The following is a 19,878-nucleotide window of genomic DNA, read 5'->3' as shown; positions in this document are numbered from 1 at the left end:
CTTTTAAGTGATAAGGTATCCTTATTCTATTCTTACAGTGTTTTTCCTATAATACATGTAAAGCAGTAACTGGAATGATTAATTACTTTTGATTTAGTGAATGAAGGCATGGCAATTAAGCAGAAAGGCCTCAGTATTTAATATTTATTATCCTTCTTCTTATGTGTTAATTCCCTAAATGAAAACTGAACCATCTGTAGTTGAATTTTCCTCCAATTTTTTCCTCCTTTTGTTCTGGTATTAGTGGGCCTACACTTTCAATATTAATACTAATTATGGATTATTATTAGATATAAACAATATCATACGGCATTTAAGAATACGTCTGATTTCTTTTTATAGATTTCCTTGTCTGTCCTACTCCATCAATGGTAGCTTGTAGTGTCAGCTGTAGTTTAATGTAAATATCTCCCTAGCTAGACTATAAATAATGTTCTTTGAGGAAAGGGATAATCCTTTGACTATTTTATATTCTCAGCATCTAACTCAACATTTGATTGTTTAAGATAGTTTTAGCAAAGTTACCTTTATAAAGATTCAAGGAATTTTTAAAATATTAAATTTGTGCGTATTCTACTAAGTTTGAGTCTCCAAATGTAGAGAAAATATTTTGAGACTGTTAAAAGCCAATGAATTAATTTTATCAGCATATCATTCTTCAGCAAGATACTTTGATTATTGCTGATTTTTCTTCTGAGATAAAATACTCTATTGATTTTAAGAAGAAGAAAACAATATGTAAAACATTTATGGCATGATATGGAAACATATTTTTCTGTATCTTCATGGGTCATTATTGTTCACCTAGATATCTTTTAAAATTTTTAAATTTACCTTCTAGGTACTTATTTTTCTTTAATACAATTATGAATGCGGGTGGGCTTGTTGCTCAGAGTGGTTTCAATTTTTTAATTGAAAAAAGAAGAGATAAATAAAAGAATAATAAAATGTGCTTTGATGTAAAATTTTTTAAAATGGAGAATTAAATGCATCATATTGGGTTAAATAAATACCAAGTATTAAATAATTTATAGCAGATATCTGACCAAAATATATGGAAGCAGGAGGACAGATCACACAGGAGGATAGAACACTGCTTCTCATTATGGAAACAGGTAAAACTTCATGTAGGATGTGACATTTCAAATGGGTCTAAGTGGAACAGAGAAGTTAGAGAGGCAGGACAGGGGAGAAGGGCTTTTCAGGAGGAAGCCAAGAAGAGAGAAGGTATCTGCATGCTTGGAGACTGTGTGGTAGGGAGTAGCAGAAGATGAGAACAGAGATGGAAGACAGAGATACAATGATGAAGGATCTAATATTTGTTTCCCAGGGTTGTTATAACAAATTACCCCAAACTTGGTGGTTTAAAGCAGTAGAAATTATTCTCTGACAGTGCTGAAAGCCGGAACTCCAAAATCAAGGTGTTGGGAAAGGTTTATTTATTTATTTATTTTTCTGGAGGCTCTGAGGGAGAATCCATCTCTCACGTCTCTTTTAGCTTGTGGTGGCTGCCAGCAATCCTTGATGTTCCTTGGCCTGTAGATGTATTACTTCAATCTCTGCTTCTGTCTTCACGTTGCCTTCTCTTCTATGTATCTCTGTTTTCTGTTCTGTATCTTATAAGGAAAACTGCCACTGGATTTAGGCCTAAGTTCAGGATGCTCTTATCGTGAGATCCTTAACTTAATTACATCTGCAAAGACCCTCTTTCTAAATAAGGTCACGTTCACAGGTTCTGGGAGGACATGTCTTTTGGAAGGCTGCCATTCAACCCACTACATGTCTTTGACAAGGACTTATGTCTATAAATAAAGAGTTTATTTAAAAATAAAGTTTATAAGTAAGGCTGGGCCATTATTACACTTGTTATGTGGAAGACAATACTGTTCAGTAGAGAACTGGACAGTTAATGAAGGCTTGAATTAAGGCACGTGGGTTTGGAGGAGAGAATCTGGTTTCAAAGAGAAATTTCTAAAGTAAAATATATAGAATTGAATGACCTAAGGTGTGGAGGAGTGAGAGTGATGTTGGAGATGATAAATTTGAGGTGTCTGTGAGATATTTAGGAGCAAATTTCTCGTAGCAATTGTAAATGTGGGTTGGGGATTCAGGGGAGAGCTTGTGTGGTTGACTGTCAAATTGGTGGCTCCCAGTGAACCACAGCTGTAAGGATTCACATCCTTGTCCTTCCTCTGCATTTAGCTTGGCTATATGATTGGCTTTGGCCAGTGGGATAGTAAGTATGATGCAAGCTTGGTAAGCTCTTGCACATTGGGCTTATCTTCTTGAAACACTCCCCCTTGGAACCCAGATGCCACACTGTAAGGAAGGACAGGTTGTCCTTCTGGAGAGAGAAGCCATATGAAGAAGAACTGGAGGATGAGACAGTGAGAAAACTGGAGGCTTCTGTGGCAAGAGCCCTCCTGGAGGAGAAATGAGTAACACCAGCACTGAGGTCCTGGATGTGTGTAAGAGGCCTTCTTGGAGGTTCCAGTGCATTCCAGCGGCCAGCTAAATGCAGCCATAGAAGCGATTCCTGCTAATACCAAGTGGCACAGAAGAACCACTGGTCAACCCACACAATTGTGATAAGCAAAAAACCAAACAAACAAAAAACACCCCTTAGTTTTAAGCAACTAAATTTTGAGGTGGTTTGTTATGCATGTGTTATGGACTAAATGTTTGTGTCCCTGCAAAATTCGTATGTTTAAGCCCTCACCTCCGATGTGATGGTACTTGGAAATGGGGCCTTTGGGCGGTAGTTTAGGTTAGGTGAGGTCTTGAGGGTGAGGCCCTGGTTTGAAGAGATTAGTGCCTTAATAAGAAGGGACACCAGAGAGCTTTCTCTCTCTCTCTGCCATGTGAGGACACAGGGAGAAGGCAGCCATCTGCAAACCAAGAAGAGAGCTCTCACTAGAACACAGCCATGCTAGTACCTGACCTGACCTCAGACTTTCGGCCTCCAGAACTGTGGGAAATAAATTTCTGTTGTTTAAGACACCTAGTCTATGGTATTTCATTATGGCAGCCCAGTTAAATAAGATAGCATCTGTTGGTAGAAAACGGAATCACCTTGGAACATGATATATGGATTGGGGAGTATAAAAACAGGAGATGCAGTCATGGGAATGGACCTTAAATGAGTAATTGCAACAATTAAGGAAGGCCACAGGAGGTAGAAAAACTAGTGAGATAAACTGAGAAATGATGGTTACTCATTGTTTTGAGAGAATGTAATTAAAATCCATTCAAGTAATACAGAATCAGGAAATGGTGCTGTTGAGAAAAAGTTTCACGAACAGAGCACTATCATAAAACTAGGATGAGGATTAAAATGGACATTATATTTGACAGTTGGGAGGCCATTGAATGACACTGGTGAATAAACACTGAATCTTAGGGCTGCAGATGATCTTAGAGCAGCACTCCCAAATAGAACTTTCTAAGATATACACAGTCCAGTATGGTAGCCATTAGCCACACATGGCTATTGGGCACTTGAAGTGTGAGTAGTTTCCCAAAGAACTGAATTTATAATTTTATTTAATTTTAATTAATTAACATTTAAATTTGGTTAGCCACATGTGGCTAGTGGATACCATATGGGATAGCACAGTATTGGGAGCACTAAATCTAAGGAAGCTGAGGTCCTTGTAAGTTAAATATGAGAGCTATATTTTGTTCAAAGATAATTTGGGGAGAAATAGCTAAAAATGGTAATAGTGAGGGGAGGGAAAAAAGACAATTGAAATGGAGTAAAAAAGAAAATTTAACATTAAAATATTTTAAACAAAAAGTATACCATTGTAATTTGTTGTACATGACTATTGCTAAGAGTATAAGAGCTATTGAGGGCAACCTGTTAATTTGATTAGTGATACTAGGAATTAAGTCAGTTATACTTTGTAACACAGCTATACTCGTCTAGGTAGCGTGTAAATGCGTGCTTCAGAATTTACATGCACAGTTTCTTCTTCTGCAGTTAAAGAAACAGACTTCAATCCCAAATGCCCAGCTGGACAGTGCTAATCTAATTTATCCCTCCTGGTGTATATTAATCCACACAGTTACTTTATATATTTACCATTCTCTTGTGAGTTACTATGGGTTACAAAATTTCACTGGATTAAGGTGAAATCACTACTGGGATAGGGAGTGACAATTTAAACAGGCACATGTAGAGATTCTGCACAAATAGAATGGGAAAAAACGGTGCTTACAAAATTTAAAAGCAGGTAAGGTACCTGTAGTGGTTAATTTTATGTGATAAATTGAGTAGGCCATAGAGTACCCAGATTAAACATTGTTTCTGGATGTGTCTGTGAGAATATTTCTGGATGAGACTAACATTTGAATTGGTGGACTCAGCTCTTCCCATTGTGGGTGGGCATCATCCAGTCCATTGAAGGCCTGAATAGAACAAAAGGTGGAGGAAGAAGGAATTCACCCTTTTTCCCCTGCCTAACTGCTTGAGCTGGGACACCTCATCTCATCTTCTCCTGCCCTCGGACTGGGATGTACATCATTTGCTCCTCTTGCTCTCAGGCCTTCAAACTCAGACTGAATTACGCTACTGGCTTTCCTGGATTTCCATCTTGCAGACAGCAGGTCATGGGACTTCTCATCCTCCATAATCATGTGAGCCAGTTCCTCCTAATAAACCTATCTCTGTCTCTATCTCTATCTCTGTCTCTATCTCTCTTTTCTCTCTCTGTATATAATCCTATTGGTTCTATGTCCTCTGGAGAACCCTGAGTAACACAGCACCTCAGGTTTTGGATTTGGTATAGACTATGACCAATTCTGATAATGAAATTTCTATAAAGGTAAACATCTCTGTGGAAGTTTTCATCTTTTTGGAATGGGAATAACCCATCTTCTGTTTGATCCTGTGGACTCCTATTTCCTAAAACAATACTATGCCAATTTTAATTAATATTGAAGTGAATGTTTCATTTTGAAAATTGGATCAGCGTATCTGACGATGTTTACTGGCCACATTAATGGAAGTCTGTTTCAGGAGATGGAATGATTATGAGACAGGCTTAGGCAACAGAATTTCTTTGGCTTCAAGAGGTTGGTATCGAGTTCTGGGATGTATGGGTAGGATGGAACCAGGAGCAGATCAGAGGTCGTTCTTGGCAGGTGACTTTGGAGGAGTTAGGTGTCTGCTCTGGATCTCAATTTACACATATGTGAAATGAAAGTGGAGTATTAGATTATCTCTAAGATTTCATCCAGTACTAAAATTTAATAGGTCTTCTTTGGAATAACAAAAGTTACCTTGCAAGTAACCCAGTGCTTTGCATGTTGCTCAATAATGGCAGTGATGAAGTAATGAATACTTGGATCATTATTCTTGAAAACTAGTTATTCTTGAAAACTACAAATAGGAGGGCCCCTTTATCTTCTCCTATGAGAGGCTACTTGGTCAATATTTACAACTTGGTGGAAAGGGGGAAGTGTAGATAGGGAGGGAGTCTGCAGAGTTTCTTACTTGAGCTGACTATCTTCACAATATTGTATCTTTTCAGGGTGAGTGCCATAGAGGGTTTTGTTGACTGCAAATGTAGTTGTAGGGTGTATTATAGACAGATTGGTGGAATTAGCAGGGAGCAGAAGAGGGCAGAATTACACAGAAAATTCTCTGGAGTTATATAGCATCCATTATTTCCTAAGGGGACTCCTTCAAGGTTCCATTTTGGGCCAATTATTTTCCATTTGCCCCTGAAGATCTTACACAAATCCCTTGTCCTATTCTACTCTCTGCCCAGGAGGGATGACATATGGATTCCATCAACAAGCTCCTGACCTCTAGCTTCTAGCTAGGTCTGGTCAGGATATGAGGGAGGGAGAAAAATGAAATCAAGGTATTTATTCCTGATATCCCACCCTTTGAGGTCAGCTTGAGCTGTCCATGTCCTTTGACATGTTGTTACTGCTTCTCTGAAGGCAATAGTCACTCACAAGTCTCTCTTCTTCTGGGTCCTGGTAACTGTTCCCTTCCTGCTCTCATCAGGTCTAGGGGTGGTGATTTCTCTGCTGCTGTGAGTCCCAAGTTCCTTCACTATCCCTGTGGTTTACCTGTGTAATTAGTTCCTTTTTAAATTAACCCTCTTAGAATTACTTTGAGTGTGCTCTGTTTCCTGCTGGAACCATGACTAATAGCTATACCATTCTACAAATGGAGAATGGAAATGAAATGGCAGCTGGTGCCAGATCGCCACACATCTTATCATGCAGCCCTCCATCACAGCCCTCTGGAGCATCTTAATTGTGCCCTCTGTCACCTTTTCATTTTCTTCCTCAACAGCTGGCTTCTTCAGTGGCCTCATGGACCAAGCAGGGAATAAGGCTATAGCCAATTCAAAACCAAGCCGCAAATGCTCAATTCCTTCTCCTACCCTTCCCAGTATTCTACTCCAGCTCTTCTTGGCACTGTAGACTATGAGATTCTCAATCAAAGGCAGAGATTTTGTCTTGGTCTTATTTTTGTTCCTAGAGCCTGGAACATAATACATGTGAAACATCTGCTTATGTAATGAATACATGGAAGATGGAATTAAGGAAATGTCTATTTATTAAGCCCTGTTTCCAGGCAGCCCAGGGGTGCTCTGCTTCTCTCCCTTCCTTGAGGATGCTCATTGCTTTTCTTGCCTCCTTGCACAGCAGTGCTGCTCTGTTCTGACCAGTCATGTGCTTTTGTAAATGGCTTTTGTTTTTTTTTCTATAACAGCTTTAATGAGATATAATTCACATGCCATACAATTCACCCATTTAATATGTACAATTCAGTGTTTTTAGTATATTCACAGAATTGTGCAACCATCACCACATTCAATTTTAGAACATTTAATTACCCCCCCCAGGCCTTATACCCATTAGTGGTTACCCCTCCCCCACCAAACTTTCGTACATCTCCTCTTGCCCTCATCTTCTGGCAACCACTAATCTATGGATTTGCCTATGCTGGACATTTCATATAAATGAAATTGTACAGTATGTGGTCTTTTGTGAGTGGCTTCTTTCACTTTGCACACTGATTTCAAGCTTCATTCAAGTTGTAGCATGTATTAGTACTTCATTCATTTTTGTTACATCTAAATTTATTCTACTATATGGATACACCACATTTTATTTATCCATTCATCAACTGGTGGGCAGTAGAATTGTTTCCTCTGAATTCTGGTAGGTGTTTGACAACTAGCAATCTGGGAAAAAAAGTCCTTCTTCATAGCATTTGTTGATTTCCTTGGTGTAAATACCCCCATCATGGCTGATTGCAAGCTACATGATGTCACTGAACATGGAGTTGGAAAGAGATGCTAAAACAGGCTCTTGTGAGCCCCTATAAGCCAGCTCCAGCATACCGCTCTGACCATCTTTACTGATGGGTCACCCAAGTTACCAGAGATGTGGCCACACACTATTACTTTAGGATAATAATAATGATAATAAAAGTAATACAACAGGGAACATTTATTGAGCACTTTATGTGTACCAGGCACTGTGCTAAGCTGTTTTTTCTCATTTAATTCTTGATCACAACTCATCTCCTTAGCAGCCTGCAGCTCCAAACTACCAATATTCTGTGCTTGGTTCAGTGTCTCCTAGCTGGTCCCCTTACTGTTTCTTAAGTACTCCAAACACATTACATCTCACAACTTCAGCACATTTCCTCTAACTGTTACACTCTTTTCCACGGATATTAACATAGCTCATTCCCTCATTTCTACCAGATCTCCGCTCAGGTATTCCCTCCTCAGAAAGGCCTTTCTACCACCTCATCACTTTATTTAATACTTCGCCAAGTTTTGTTTTTCTTCATAGCACTTATCACTGGCATTCTCTTATTCTGTATACAGTTGACCCTTGAACAAAGTAGGAGTTAGGGGTGCCGACCCCTGCAAAGTTGAAAATCCGCCTATAACTTATAGTTGGCTCTCTGTATCAGTGGTTCTGCATTCATGGATTCAACCAACCCCGGATCATGTCGTACTGTAGTATTTGCTGCTGAAAAATATCCATGTATTAGGGGACCTGCAGTTCAAACCCCTGTTGTTCAAGGGTCAGCTGTATTTACTTTATTTGTTTACTGGCTGTCTCCCCACCACACTGTAAGCTCCGTGAAGGCAGAATCTTTTGTTCACAGTTGCATTGCCAGTGCCAAGACCATGCCCTTAATCACACTACTAAGCTGGGAAATTTGGAATTTTCAAACAAGTGCCTCTCTTCTCCCTCTCTGCTCCTCCTGCTGCTGTCAAAGGAATGTTTAGAGAACATTATGCCCCAGTCCCTGCATCTCTGTTACTGGCCCGAATCCCAGTAGAGCTAGGGCTCAACTGACACAGGTGGGAGACAATCCAGTGATGTGGCCGAGCGTGCACCTCACTCTGGGGCCAGTCTCAGTGGACCCACATCCCAGCTCTGGCAGCAGCTCACTGTGTGCGCTGGGTAGGTTACTCAGAGTTTCCTGTCTTTAAAACAGGATAATAAGAGTCCCTACCTCATAAATCTGTTGTGAGGATTAAATTAACATGTTAATTTAAAGTGATCAACACATAGCAAGTGTTCAATACACCTTGGTGAGGACATCGTCTGGAGTAAGCTTTACTTACTGCATAAGTCACCTGTGTGTCCTGCCACATGGAAGCCCCATAAAACTCGCTACCTGCCTCCTCTGCAGCTTTTCTATTACCCTCGTCACTGGCATTCTTTTCTTTTTTTTTTTGTAAATGCAGTTTATTTATTTAAATTAATCAATTATTGTTTATTTTTGGCTGCACTGGGTCTTTGTTGCCGTGCGTGGGCTTTCTCTAGTTGCGGTGAGCGGGGGCTACTCTTCGTTGCGGTATGCGGGCTTCTCATTGTGGTGTCTTTTGTTGCGGAGCACGGGCTCTAGGCACGCGGGCTTCAGTAGTTGTGGCACACAGGCTCAGTAGTTGTGGCTCACGGGCTCTAGAGTGCAGCCTCAGTAGTTGTGGCACATGGACTTAGTTGCTCTGCGGCATGTGGGATCTTCCCCAACCGAACCTGTGTCCCCTTCATTGGCAGGTGGATTCTTAACCACTGCACCACCAGGGAAGTCCCGTCACTGGCGTTCTGTAAGAGCACTTCTAGATTGTCCTGCTGTCCCAGGGAACTGGATGGTTCTCCATCTGCTTTTGTTTCTCACAAAAGAGGAGACCCTTGGGCTTCAAGAAAGTGTGATCAGCCTGCTTCTCTTTCCTGGCAAATCACCTAAGCTTAGCCACTAAGTTGGAAAAGGCCTAAGGGAAACCTGGTTATTCTTAGCCTAACTAGCTGAGACTTGCCAGGTCTGGAGCATCCCTAGGGCTTGGGAAAGAAAAGCTCCCACAGAGGAGAATCTTTACCCACAGCCCTAAGATATTGAAAGTAAAGGAAGCCAGACTGAGTGAAGAAAGAAAGAGATGGCAAGTCATTCATGAAAAGAAGAGTAACCACCCCGTATGCAGGACTGGCTTGGAAGGAAGCCCTGAGGCCCTCAAGTCCACTTTACTATGTGCTCCTGCTAGGCAGGGTCCCTAATCCAAGGACCTGTGTTTTACACCCTCATTCCATGTACCACCCTCCCGTCCCCAACTCCAGGACCATGAATTTGGTTCAAGTCATGAATTGCTCAGATGGGGAACTTCATTTAGTAATTTTCATAAATCTAGTTCTGTTACTATTTACTGAACGCCCACAAGGAGCTGGGCAGTATTAGTAGGCAGTCCCAGGAATCCTAGGAGCCAAGAATCCACAGTCACATCCCAGAAAAATAATACCCCTGTCTCTCAGCATCATTATTTCCTCCGAGTCAGCTTCTGGGTCTGATCCATGCACAACACAAACACTTCCTAGTACCTGGGCTCCCGCGGGGCCTCTGTGAAACGCTGGAGGATTAAGGGGCGGGGAATAGGGAGGGCTGGGGAGGTAAGGAAGGAAGGAGGGGGAAGCAGTAAAGTGCGTCTCCCCCTCTAATCGTGTTCCGATCAGGAGTCGGCCTTGTTCCCAGGCGCCGATTCCCGCCGGCAGTCCAGAGACTCTTCCAGGAACCGCCTGGCATCCTGGCCGCGGACTTCGGCTGGTCTGGCGCTCGCGTCTCCCTCCTCCCACCTCTCTCCTCCTCTCTCCGGGATCCGTGCCTCACTCAGGGGCGTGTCCTGCCCTACCTCCCTTTCACAGTGGTCCACTCATCCTGTTACAGCGACAGCGGTAGCGGCGGCGGCGGCAGCCAGAGCAAGAGCAGCGGTAGCTCGGGGTTTTTAGAACGAGCGGCAGCAGCTCTGTGGGGGCACCTGTGCGGCGCAGAAGTAGAAGGACCGGGGGTGGGGTTCGTGCCAGCCGCTGAGCCCGAACGGAGGGGCGCTTCCCAGCCCCTTAGGATTCCACTGCTCCGCAGAATCTCGGCCCGGAGCTGGGAATACCGGTGGGGTGTCATGTGCAGGGCCGGCTAGACGGCTGGGGCAGGGAAACATTTGGTCCAAGTGTAGAGAGGCAGAGAAAGCTGTGTCTGGGACCATGACAGCCTCCCGCCTGGACTTTGGGGAGGTGGAAACTTTCCTGGACAGGCACCCAGAGTTGCTTGAAGATTACTTGATGCGGAAGGGAAAGCAGGAGATGGTGGAGAAGTGGCTGCAGAGACACAGTCAAAGTCAGGGGGCTTTAGTGGCTGGCACAAGCGGCGTGGCTCACGGCGGTGGCAGAGGTAGTAGCAGCAGCGTTGGTGATGGCACCGGACCAAATGTCTCTGCTAGCAGCCAGCACACTCCGGGTGGTGGGGACTCAGGGGGGGTTCCCCTGAATCCCAGCTGGGCCAGTGGCAGCCGCAGCGATGGGAGCCTGCAGCGGAGAGCTTCTCAGAAAGAGCTAAGGAAGAGTTTTGCCCGCTCCAAGGCCATCCACGTGAATAGGACCTACGATGAACAAGTGACCTCCCGGGCCCAGGAGCCCCTGAGCAGTGTGCGGCGGAGGGCACTTCTCCGGAAGGCCAGCTCCCTGCCCCCCACCACTGCTCACATTCTCAGTGCACTGCTGGAATCGCGGGTGAATGTGCCTCAGTACCCCCCTACCGCCATGGACTACAAGTGCCACCTCAAAAAGCATAATGAGCGTCAGTTCTTCCTGGAACTGGTCAAGGATGTATCCAATGACCTTGACCTTACCAGTCTGAGCTACAAGATCCTCATCTTTGTCTGTCTCATGGTGGACGCTGACCGCTGCTCTCTCTTCCTGGTGGAAGGGGCAGCTGCTGGCAAGAAGAGCTTGGTCTCCAAATTCTTTGACGTGCACGCAGGAACCCCACTGCTGCCCTGCAGCTGCACAGAAAACTCAAATGAGGTGCAGGTCCCCTGGGGCAAAGGCATCATTGGCTATGTCGGGGAGCATGGAGAGACGGTCAACATTCCTGATGCCTACCAGGTAGGACTTTGCATTGTCCCCTTCCAGAGCCCCATTGGTCTGGGAACCAAACCTTCTGTTACCCTTTGGCATCCAGGAACACATTAATGTAGACTCTTTACAATATGAATTTTGCTATTTAAATTCCTTCTGAGTTTAGACTAGTTAGAATGTTACTATACTATCTTTGATCTAATGGTCTTTTCCTAACACACAGTGGCTTGTGGAATATTCATATATCACAGGGGCTACGTTTTGTACCCAATAATACCTCGTGTTTCTCTGTCAAGATACCTTGTCTGTAAGAATATCACAGAATGGTTTTAGAATGCATTTGTTAGGTGCTAGAAAAAGATGTCTACTCCAGAATTCCAGTGTTAGTCTGAAGAAAATGGGCATGTTGGTGTCTCTGATGTCATTTTGGGACCGTAATGCATTTCATTCTCATTCAAGATTGGGGAGAGATCATGAGTTCCAAGGTAAGGAAGACGAGGAAAAGAGGAGGAAAGTCAGGGGAAGAATGGGCCTCTGACCCATTTATGCCTTTTTAGCATCTATTTTAACTGTTTCTGTTGTTGAGCTGAGAGAGGCTGGACAAATTGAGGGGTTATTTAGGCTTGAATCCAGCATTATCTGCAGTCATCTTTTGACAGGACTGAGCAAGTAGGTTTTTAGTTTGTGAAACAAACAAAAAATGGATAATTTTCTAGCAATTCCAAAGGCAATGAGCAGGGTGAACATGCTAGTTTCAGGGGGAAAAGGAAACCCAACATGCTGTCGTCTGCCTTTAATTTTCATAGTGATTTGAACTTGCTATTAGATCCCGAATCTGAAAGCCAGTCTGTTCTAATTTCTTCAGTATCTATTCACTGAGCATAATGAAACTGGATGCCACTTTCTATGGGACTTCTTTCGTGTTCATAATAGTGGAAAGTTCTTATCCTTGGTCATGCAAGTTTTGTAGTCATTTGATGAGCTCTTCTTCCAGTTGTCTAATAAAGCTGCATGTTTCTCTAGAGTTTGTTGCTGTTGCTCAGAATAGCAAAAGTGGTGGGAAGGACACTAAAGGTAAAATTTTCTCTATTTCATCTGAAAGTTGGCAATATTATGTAGAAAATTGACGAGCTTGTACTGAAACCAAGTTCCATGTTTTTGTGAGATGTCTATCAATATAACGCTTTAATATTAAGGAATGCCTATCAAAATACCATTTTATTTACTTTTTTATTTATTAGATGCATTATTCACTATATCCTTCCTAAAGACTTTGATGGGTTTAGGACAAGCAAGCAGTGAGTGATCTTTAATAAGTGTCTATTTCTGTATAACCCTAGAAAGCCATGGGAAGAAATAAAAGCATTTAATAATTGATATGTTGAAGATTCTTTAAAAAGTTGAGCAATCACAAATTCTTCTCTTTCTCATTATTTCCACATCCTTATTGTGTACTTGGGCTAAAAAAAATCCCTTCCTAGTAGAATGGCTTGTTATAGCCCAGAATTGCACTCTTTTCTCTTTATTGCCCTTACTTTTCTTATTCTTCCCCAACTGATTTTCTCCATTTCTATAGCTTTTGTTTCTTATTCCCCTCTGTCAGCTCCTAACTTTTATTTAATACTGTTCATATACTGTCTTTTCTTCAAGAGCATAATTCTCAGCTTCCTCAGCAGTTAACTTGTCTTCCTGCTTCCTAGAATTGCGGCTAGAGGTGTTACCACAGGCATAGAAAATCAGGTTTTCAGCTGCTGATGTTTCTTCAGGGCCCTACTCTACTCTGAAGACAGAGGGTAAAGGAAAGTTGCCTTTTAATATTTGGGAGCTGACTTTGGGAATGGAGAGTTCTTCTTTTATCCCCCCAGGGTAGTAATGATGGCTGTAAAGACTAGGTTGTTGGGAGGACTGGCAAAAGGCAGGGAGGGGAAGTGTGTTATAGAGTTGAAGATCTTGGTTCAGTCTTTGTCTTCATTTTGATCTTCTTAGAAAGTTTCTCTTTCCTGTCTCCATTATCTTCTACCATATATGTCTGTATTTTTAACCTGGTGTGTTTTTCATTTTTACTTCACTACTTTTCTTCAATAAAATTACTTTTTTTTCTTTATTATGGTACACCAGTCACCATTACTGTGACCCTGGGAAAATTTCTTGATCTCTGAGTCTCAATTTACTCATATGCAAAATTGGAATAATAACACCTCTGTGGTCAAGATTATTGTTTTGAAAATAAAATGAGATATATTGCATTAAAGCCCCCAAAACAGTACCTGGCACACTTTAATTATTCAAGAAATGGTAACAGTTTATGATGACCATGGTGATATCTAGTTTGCTAGTATTCTTTTTCTTTCTCTTTGTCTAATTTTCCATTTTTTTCTCCTTATCTGGGGCTGAGATATGAACTCAGCACATCCTGACCAGCCTTATCTTTCCCTAAGCAATACTCCACCCTTAAGTTAAATATTTTAGAACCAACTTTACATTCAAGGAATATAGAAATAGCTACTCTTCCACCTTCTGCTTAAGATTCCTCTAAATGTGATTGATAATACTTGACCATATACTATCCTATCAAAAGTTCTACATTTTGTTCCTTTTAGAACTCATGCAATATAAAACTTTTTATAGAGTTGTATTAATGTTGCATCCTTCCCAAGTTCTAGTGTTTTCCCTTCTCCTCTCCATTTCCTGCTGTTATAGATTTCTCTTAATGAAAATTGACAGCCTTCCAAATGCATGTTCTTTTATCACAATATTGTTGTAATTCTGAGAGTATACATAAACATCTTGAAGTTTCCATGTAAAAATGTAACCATCCTCCCTGATTCTTTATTAACTACTATATTTTTAAGGTGTTTCTTGCTCAGGATCAACTAGTGTGCTTTTTTTTCTTCAGGAGATGAACTTTGAAGAACTTATCACATGGAGTTTAAAAATTTAATTATTTGATAAATAAGATTGATGATCCTCTTAGAGGTTCAGAATATGGGTGAGAGAAAGGCATTGAAAACACTTACAAAATTATAATAAACATGGCATCCCGAAGTCAAGAGTAGACTAATGAACTACTAAAGTCGAATAAAAGTTTTGACAGCAAAAAAACCTTCACAGTTTATTTCATTATTTTTCATCACTTTCCTCAATTAGTCCTAAAAATCAGACTTGAAATTAGGAGACAAATAAAGAATTGCAAGTGAAAAAAAATTTATTCTACGTATCCAGTATCATAGTGACTGCAATCTACCTTTTTTCCCTGTTATAAGTTATTAAACAACCCACTTTAATATAGTAATGAAAAAATAGCCCTCAAGAGGTTGAAAATAAGAGCACTCAAGTAACAGGTGTTCTCTTTGAGGTTATTCTAAGCATTCAGAATACAGAACTTTAAACATTAATAAAAAGTGTGAGATGATATTTTTGTTAGCGTTGATAATGATGATACAGGTGTTTGATGGGCTTTTGGTTTGAAAAGCAGCCAGGATGTTTTGTTAGGTGAGCTGAGAGGAGGAAAGGGGATGACGCAGAAGGGTTATGTAGGTGTGCCAGGCTTTCAGAAAGCCTGATCTATTTGCACAACAGATTCATTTATTCATCATTTCCAACAAACATACACTATACATTGAGTGCCCATTATACCTAAGCCCCGGGTAGGGGCCCTATGGGTGTACAAAACTAAGAGGACATGCTTCTTGCCTTCTAGGTACTTCCAAGTTCTTCCAAGTACAAGATTTTGTACTGTTCACAAACAACTAATGTCAAGCTGTACTACTGATAAATTGATAAATAAATGACACAAACTAAGTGGCATTAGTCACAGAGGAAAATGGAGTCACATTGTGACTTGGATCATTATAGAAGACTTCATGGAGGAGGTGTCAGTCAAGCTGGGAAGAGAGTTAGGTTTCACTGTTGGAGATAGCTGTGGAGTAGGGGAAGGCATCCAGGTACAGCAAAATGGCTTTAGCAGAAACACAATAATGAGCAACCCAAAATATGTATAGGGGATAGTGAGTGGTTTAATTTGGCCAAAGTATTGCATATGCTATAGAATGGGTATGCAAAAATAGGATGGGGGCAAAAGAAGAAAGAACCTTGAGTACCTGACTAAAGAATTCGAGCTTCACTAACAGTAAGCCACAGGGAGCCCTTGAGAACCTTTTAGCATGGTCAGAGTGGGGTTTTGGGTAACCTGGTGGCAGTGGCTAAATGGATTGAACAAGGGGAGACTCAAAGCTGTGAAAATAATTAGGACTCTATTATGATGGACTGGTGGAGCCAGATGAACTACTGAACTAAAGCACGAACAGTAGGAATAGATAGCAGAGGACAGATGGGGTTGTCCTGCAGGTGTGAATTTGGGCAAGGAGGGAGGGAAGTCAGTGATGACTCAGAGATTCTACACCTGAGAAATATGGAGAAGGGTAAAGACATCGTTAAAAATAGTTCTTCCTATTTTGGATGAGTAGAGATTCTAAGTAGAGCCAGCTACATAATTTGTGGAGCTCAGTGAAAAATGATTAAGCAGGAGCCTGGCTGGAGGTGGAGAAGTCAATTTTCCCTTCCCAAGGGTCTGCTCCTCCAACCCACAGCAGATGTGTGACCCCCAAGTGATTTTAACCTCCATGCTGAGAAATTCTCAGTACCTGGATTGGGTGTGAGTGAGAGGCCCTTGCTGAGTTGCCTGCTGAATGTGCCATAGTGCTGCGAGCTCTGGGTGGGGATGACCACAGGCTTGCTCCTCTTCATGACGGCATGGGGCATGCGCCTGACCCTCCCCCCACTCCCACCCAGGCTGCAGCCAGGAGCAGAGGGCAATGGCAGATCAGTTGGGCCTCACTCTCAACAGTTTTGACCTGCTTGTGGCTCCTGGTCTTAGGAAAGGGCTGACAAGGGGGTAGGCTGGGTGGGGCCCAGGGTACCAGGGAGCAGGAATCCATGGCCAAGAACCAGTCCTGGGCAGGCAGTGGGAGGGGAGACTGAGTGTGAGCCAAGGCTCCAAGCTCTGGACTCATACACTATTGTTCTGTTGGACTTCATTTACAAAGCACAAGTTCAAAGATAAAATTATTGAGAATTTCACACAGCACAGCATTAAACCTCAAGCAGGGAGCGCCTGTGCGACTGCCCTGGTCACATGCCCAAGAAGCCGGCCCTGATTCTGAGTCATAGGGAGTCTTAGGTGGAAAAGTTCAATTTTATTCCAGCGTAGTATCTACTGCTTTCGCATGGCCTCAGCTCCATTCTAATTAAATTCCGTGCCATTTTCAATGGCTGGATAGTGCTTTTCTATTTCTGTGTTTTTCATCCTTTCTGCCAGGACTCCTCTTTCTCCATCTTTGTTCATTCAGATCTTGCTCTGCCTTCTCATGATATAAGAAAGGAGAGCTGATTGCTTCTCTTTGAAGAGAAGAGACGAAAAACCAAACAAAAAATTATACTGGGAGTTATATTTAAGAATGCATTGCACTGGGACTTCCCTGGTGGTGCAGTGGTTAAGAATCCACCTGCCAACGCAGGGGACACGGGTTTGATCCCTGGTCCGGGAGGATCCCACATGCCACAGAGCAACAAGACCCGTGAGCCACAACTGCTGGGCCTGTGCTCTGGAGGCCGTGAGCCACAACTACTGAGCCCATGTGCCTGGAGCCCGTGCCCACACACTGCAACGAAGACCCAATGCAGCCAAAATAAATAAATTTATATATAAAAAAGAATGCATTGTACTATACTGCTATTATATATAAAATATTAATGTAATGATATTTAATAACTTATTTTCACTGGACTTCATTTTTAATTTTATTTTAGAATGATTTCCATTGAAATAAATATATTTAAAAGTGTTTGGTCTCAGAAGGGATTAATTTCATGTATGTAGAAGATTCAGTGGTGAATATGCTTATTCCCTGATAAGCCAGCGATGACCGACATGGGTCTATAGTCCTGTGATTGAACTGCTGAGATTTGCTTAAAAGGCAGATGTTGCTTCCACTCCAACACTAGAATTACAAAGGAGTTTCATGAAATCTCATTTCAACTTTGCACATAGTGTTTTAAAAATTCCCTCAAGCCCACAACCATGTTCACTAGTCCAGAACCTGAATCGATTTTGTGTTTGAAGCAGGAAACATTTGCTGTTTCAGCCCCTCTTCCTGACAGACACATGATCATAAGAAACACAGTGACAAACTGCATTTGCTGCTTTGAACGTGAGGATAGATTATAGAAAAGTACAGTTCCTACAGAATCATGGGGAGGTAATTTAAGGTTAACTCAATTTTTTCCCAGCCCATAATCTAAATGTTTACTAATCTGACCAATTTATTTTGGTTCCTGAGGTTTGGGTCACCCATTTATTTACAAGGCTGGCTTAATTTGGAAGTTAGTGTTTCATGTTTCGTATAGTGTTGAAGAGTCATACGAAGCTTTCCTCTGAAATAGTTTTGAGTTGTTTTATGGAAAGTCAACAAGATCCTTGAGGTCCACTACTTGCTACTTTAGTCACTTATTTTTAGGGTAGTTTGCATTTAACCACCTTGTTTTGGAAAGTGGAATTTGAATCACAAAAACAGTTTAGTCATAAAAGAGTGGGTTGGATTTCTAATATTTTAGGAGAAACTTGGGTTTCCGATCATTCACAGGCATTCAGGCTAAATTTATTTGTTTATTTATTTATTTTTAGGATTAAAATAGTAAAGATGTTTTCCTGGCATAAAAAATGTGTATTTTCTATAATTCCAAGAGTTTCTTATTAATTGGTTGTTTCAGCGGCTGAACAGTGGTTTCACATATTAATGATAAATTCTGTTTTCTTTCCTAAAACATAGCTTTAGGCTGTTGCAAATTTAGTTCAAAAGATCTTTTTCACCTGAGTGAAAAAAATGAGGAACCTTTGAGATACCTCTTTAGGGTATCAAGTTTTAAAAAATGTAAACATGATAGAAGGGAAATGGAAGCTCCACTGTTGATTAACAATAACTCTATTTATGGAGCACTAACTACGAGCCTGGAATTAGCTCTTCAGCAAGCATTGCCTCTTTTAATCCTCTCAACAGTCCCCATAGGTAGCTTATTCCCACCCCCATTTTACAGAAGGAGAAACTAAGGCTTGGGAGGTTAAGTAATTTGCTCAAAGTCACTCAGCTGGTAAGTGAGGGAGCTGGGATTCAAGCTGAGGTCTTCGGATTGCAGAACCTTCATGCCCGGCCACTCTTGTTGTGACCTCTGCTGACCATTAACTATTGGGTGTACAAATCCTCTCATCCCTTAAAGCCCATCTTCATGAAACTCTTCGTGATCCTTGCCACATCCCACGTAAACTGGATATAATCTCTCCCTCTTTTGAACTTCTGTAATGCTTTAAATATACTCCTTTCTATTTTCTTAATATTATAAGTATTTGGGTATATAAATGACTACTTGACTATGAACTCAAGGTCATGACTTCTCATTTTTCACTGCACCATAGGGCTTAATGCAAGGTTTTCTATTCAATTGAGTAAAATTACCACTGATACCTCCTTATGTGGTCAGTTCAACCACCTCTAAGCAGAAATTTCAGCCTATTCAGCCAATATAGCTAATATTATTCAGCTAATATAGACAGTTAAACCAGGAAATTCATTTCATGAACACATCTTTTAATTATTTGGATGTTATTTTATAAATTTTTAAAAATAGAACTTATAAAGCCCGGATAACTGGTGAATTATCTGAACTGCTTTTCTGCATTAATTGATCTTTCTTTTAAAAATTTATTGATTTTATTTATTTATTTTTGGCTGCGTTGGGTCTTTGTTGCTGCACGCTGGCTTTCTCTTGTTGTGGTGAGCGGGGACTACTCTTTGTTGCGGTGCGCAGGCTTCTCATTGCGGTGGCTTCTCTTGTTGCGGAGCACGGGCTCTAGATGCGCAGGCTTCAGTAGTTGTAGCGCACGGGCTTAGTTGCTCCACGGCATGTGGGATCTTCCCGGACCAGGGCTCAAACCCGCGTACCCTGCATTGGCAGGTGGATTCTCAACCACTGTGCCACCAGGGAAGCCCTGCATTAATTGATCTTTATGTTAATTGCTGGACCCTCATCTCCTCATCCCTTCCATTGTTTTCCTGTTTGTTTTTTTCTTTTACTCCATTTCATGTGGAGACCATATTATAGAGAAAGTAGGCTGTTGCTGACCAAATGGTAACTAGCAACAGCCCACTGCCAGCTTCTTCTAGGCAAAAGTATTGGATGAAGCATGACTGTTCCAGCTAACTGAAATTTCTAGTTTTCTCATGACTACTTCATTCATACAGTATAACTTACTGAAGGTAAAACCCCTTCCAGCATTAGGCCTTGAAGATGTTAGGATTTTTTCTTTGAAAATATTTTCAGATATGGGAGATTATATTGACCAACCGTATACTTATTTATAATGGGGTTTTGAAGTCCTATTATTATATTGACCAACCTTTCAGGAACATTGAATTTTCAGGTTTATTG

The 19,878-nt window shown here is 41.5% G+C and overlaps 1 protein-coding gene across 6 annotated transcripts in view; it reads left to right on the top strand.

The window, feature by feature from the left end:
• Positions 1-19,878, top strand: part of PDE11A (phosphodiesterase 11A) — a 466,258-nt gene that overhangs the window by 35,348 nt on the left and 411,032 nt on the right. For 3 of the 6 annotated variants that reach the window (XM_079923537.1, XM_079923539.1, XM_079923538.1), the window contains exon 1: positions 10,425-11,424. The exons of 2 other annotated variants lie outside the window; for them this stretch is intronic. In XM_079923537.1, coding sequence (XP_079779663.1) covers positions 10,525-11,424 — 900 coding nt within the window. In that variant the 5' untranslated portion in view covers positions 10,425-10,524. Of the gene's footprint in view, positions 1-10,339; positions 11,425-19,878 lie in introns of those variants that run through there. One more of the 6 variants, XM_079923540.1, reaches the window with a different exon arrangement.

The sequence above is a fragment of the Stenella coeruleoalba genome (genome assembly GCF_951394435.1).
Source record: "Stenella coeruleoalba genome assembly, chromosome: 6".
Lineage (NCBI taxonomy): Eukaryota > Metazoa > Chordata > Mammalia > Artiodactyla > Delphinidae > Stenella > Stenella coeruleoalba.
The sequence above is the reverse complement of the archived record's forward strand: the minus strand, read 5'-3'. Positions and strand labels throughout refer to the sequence as shown.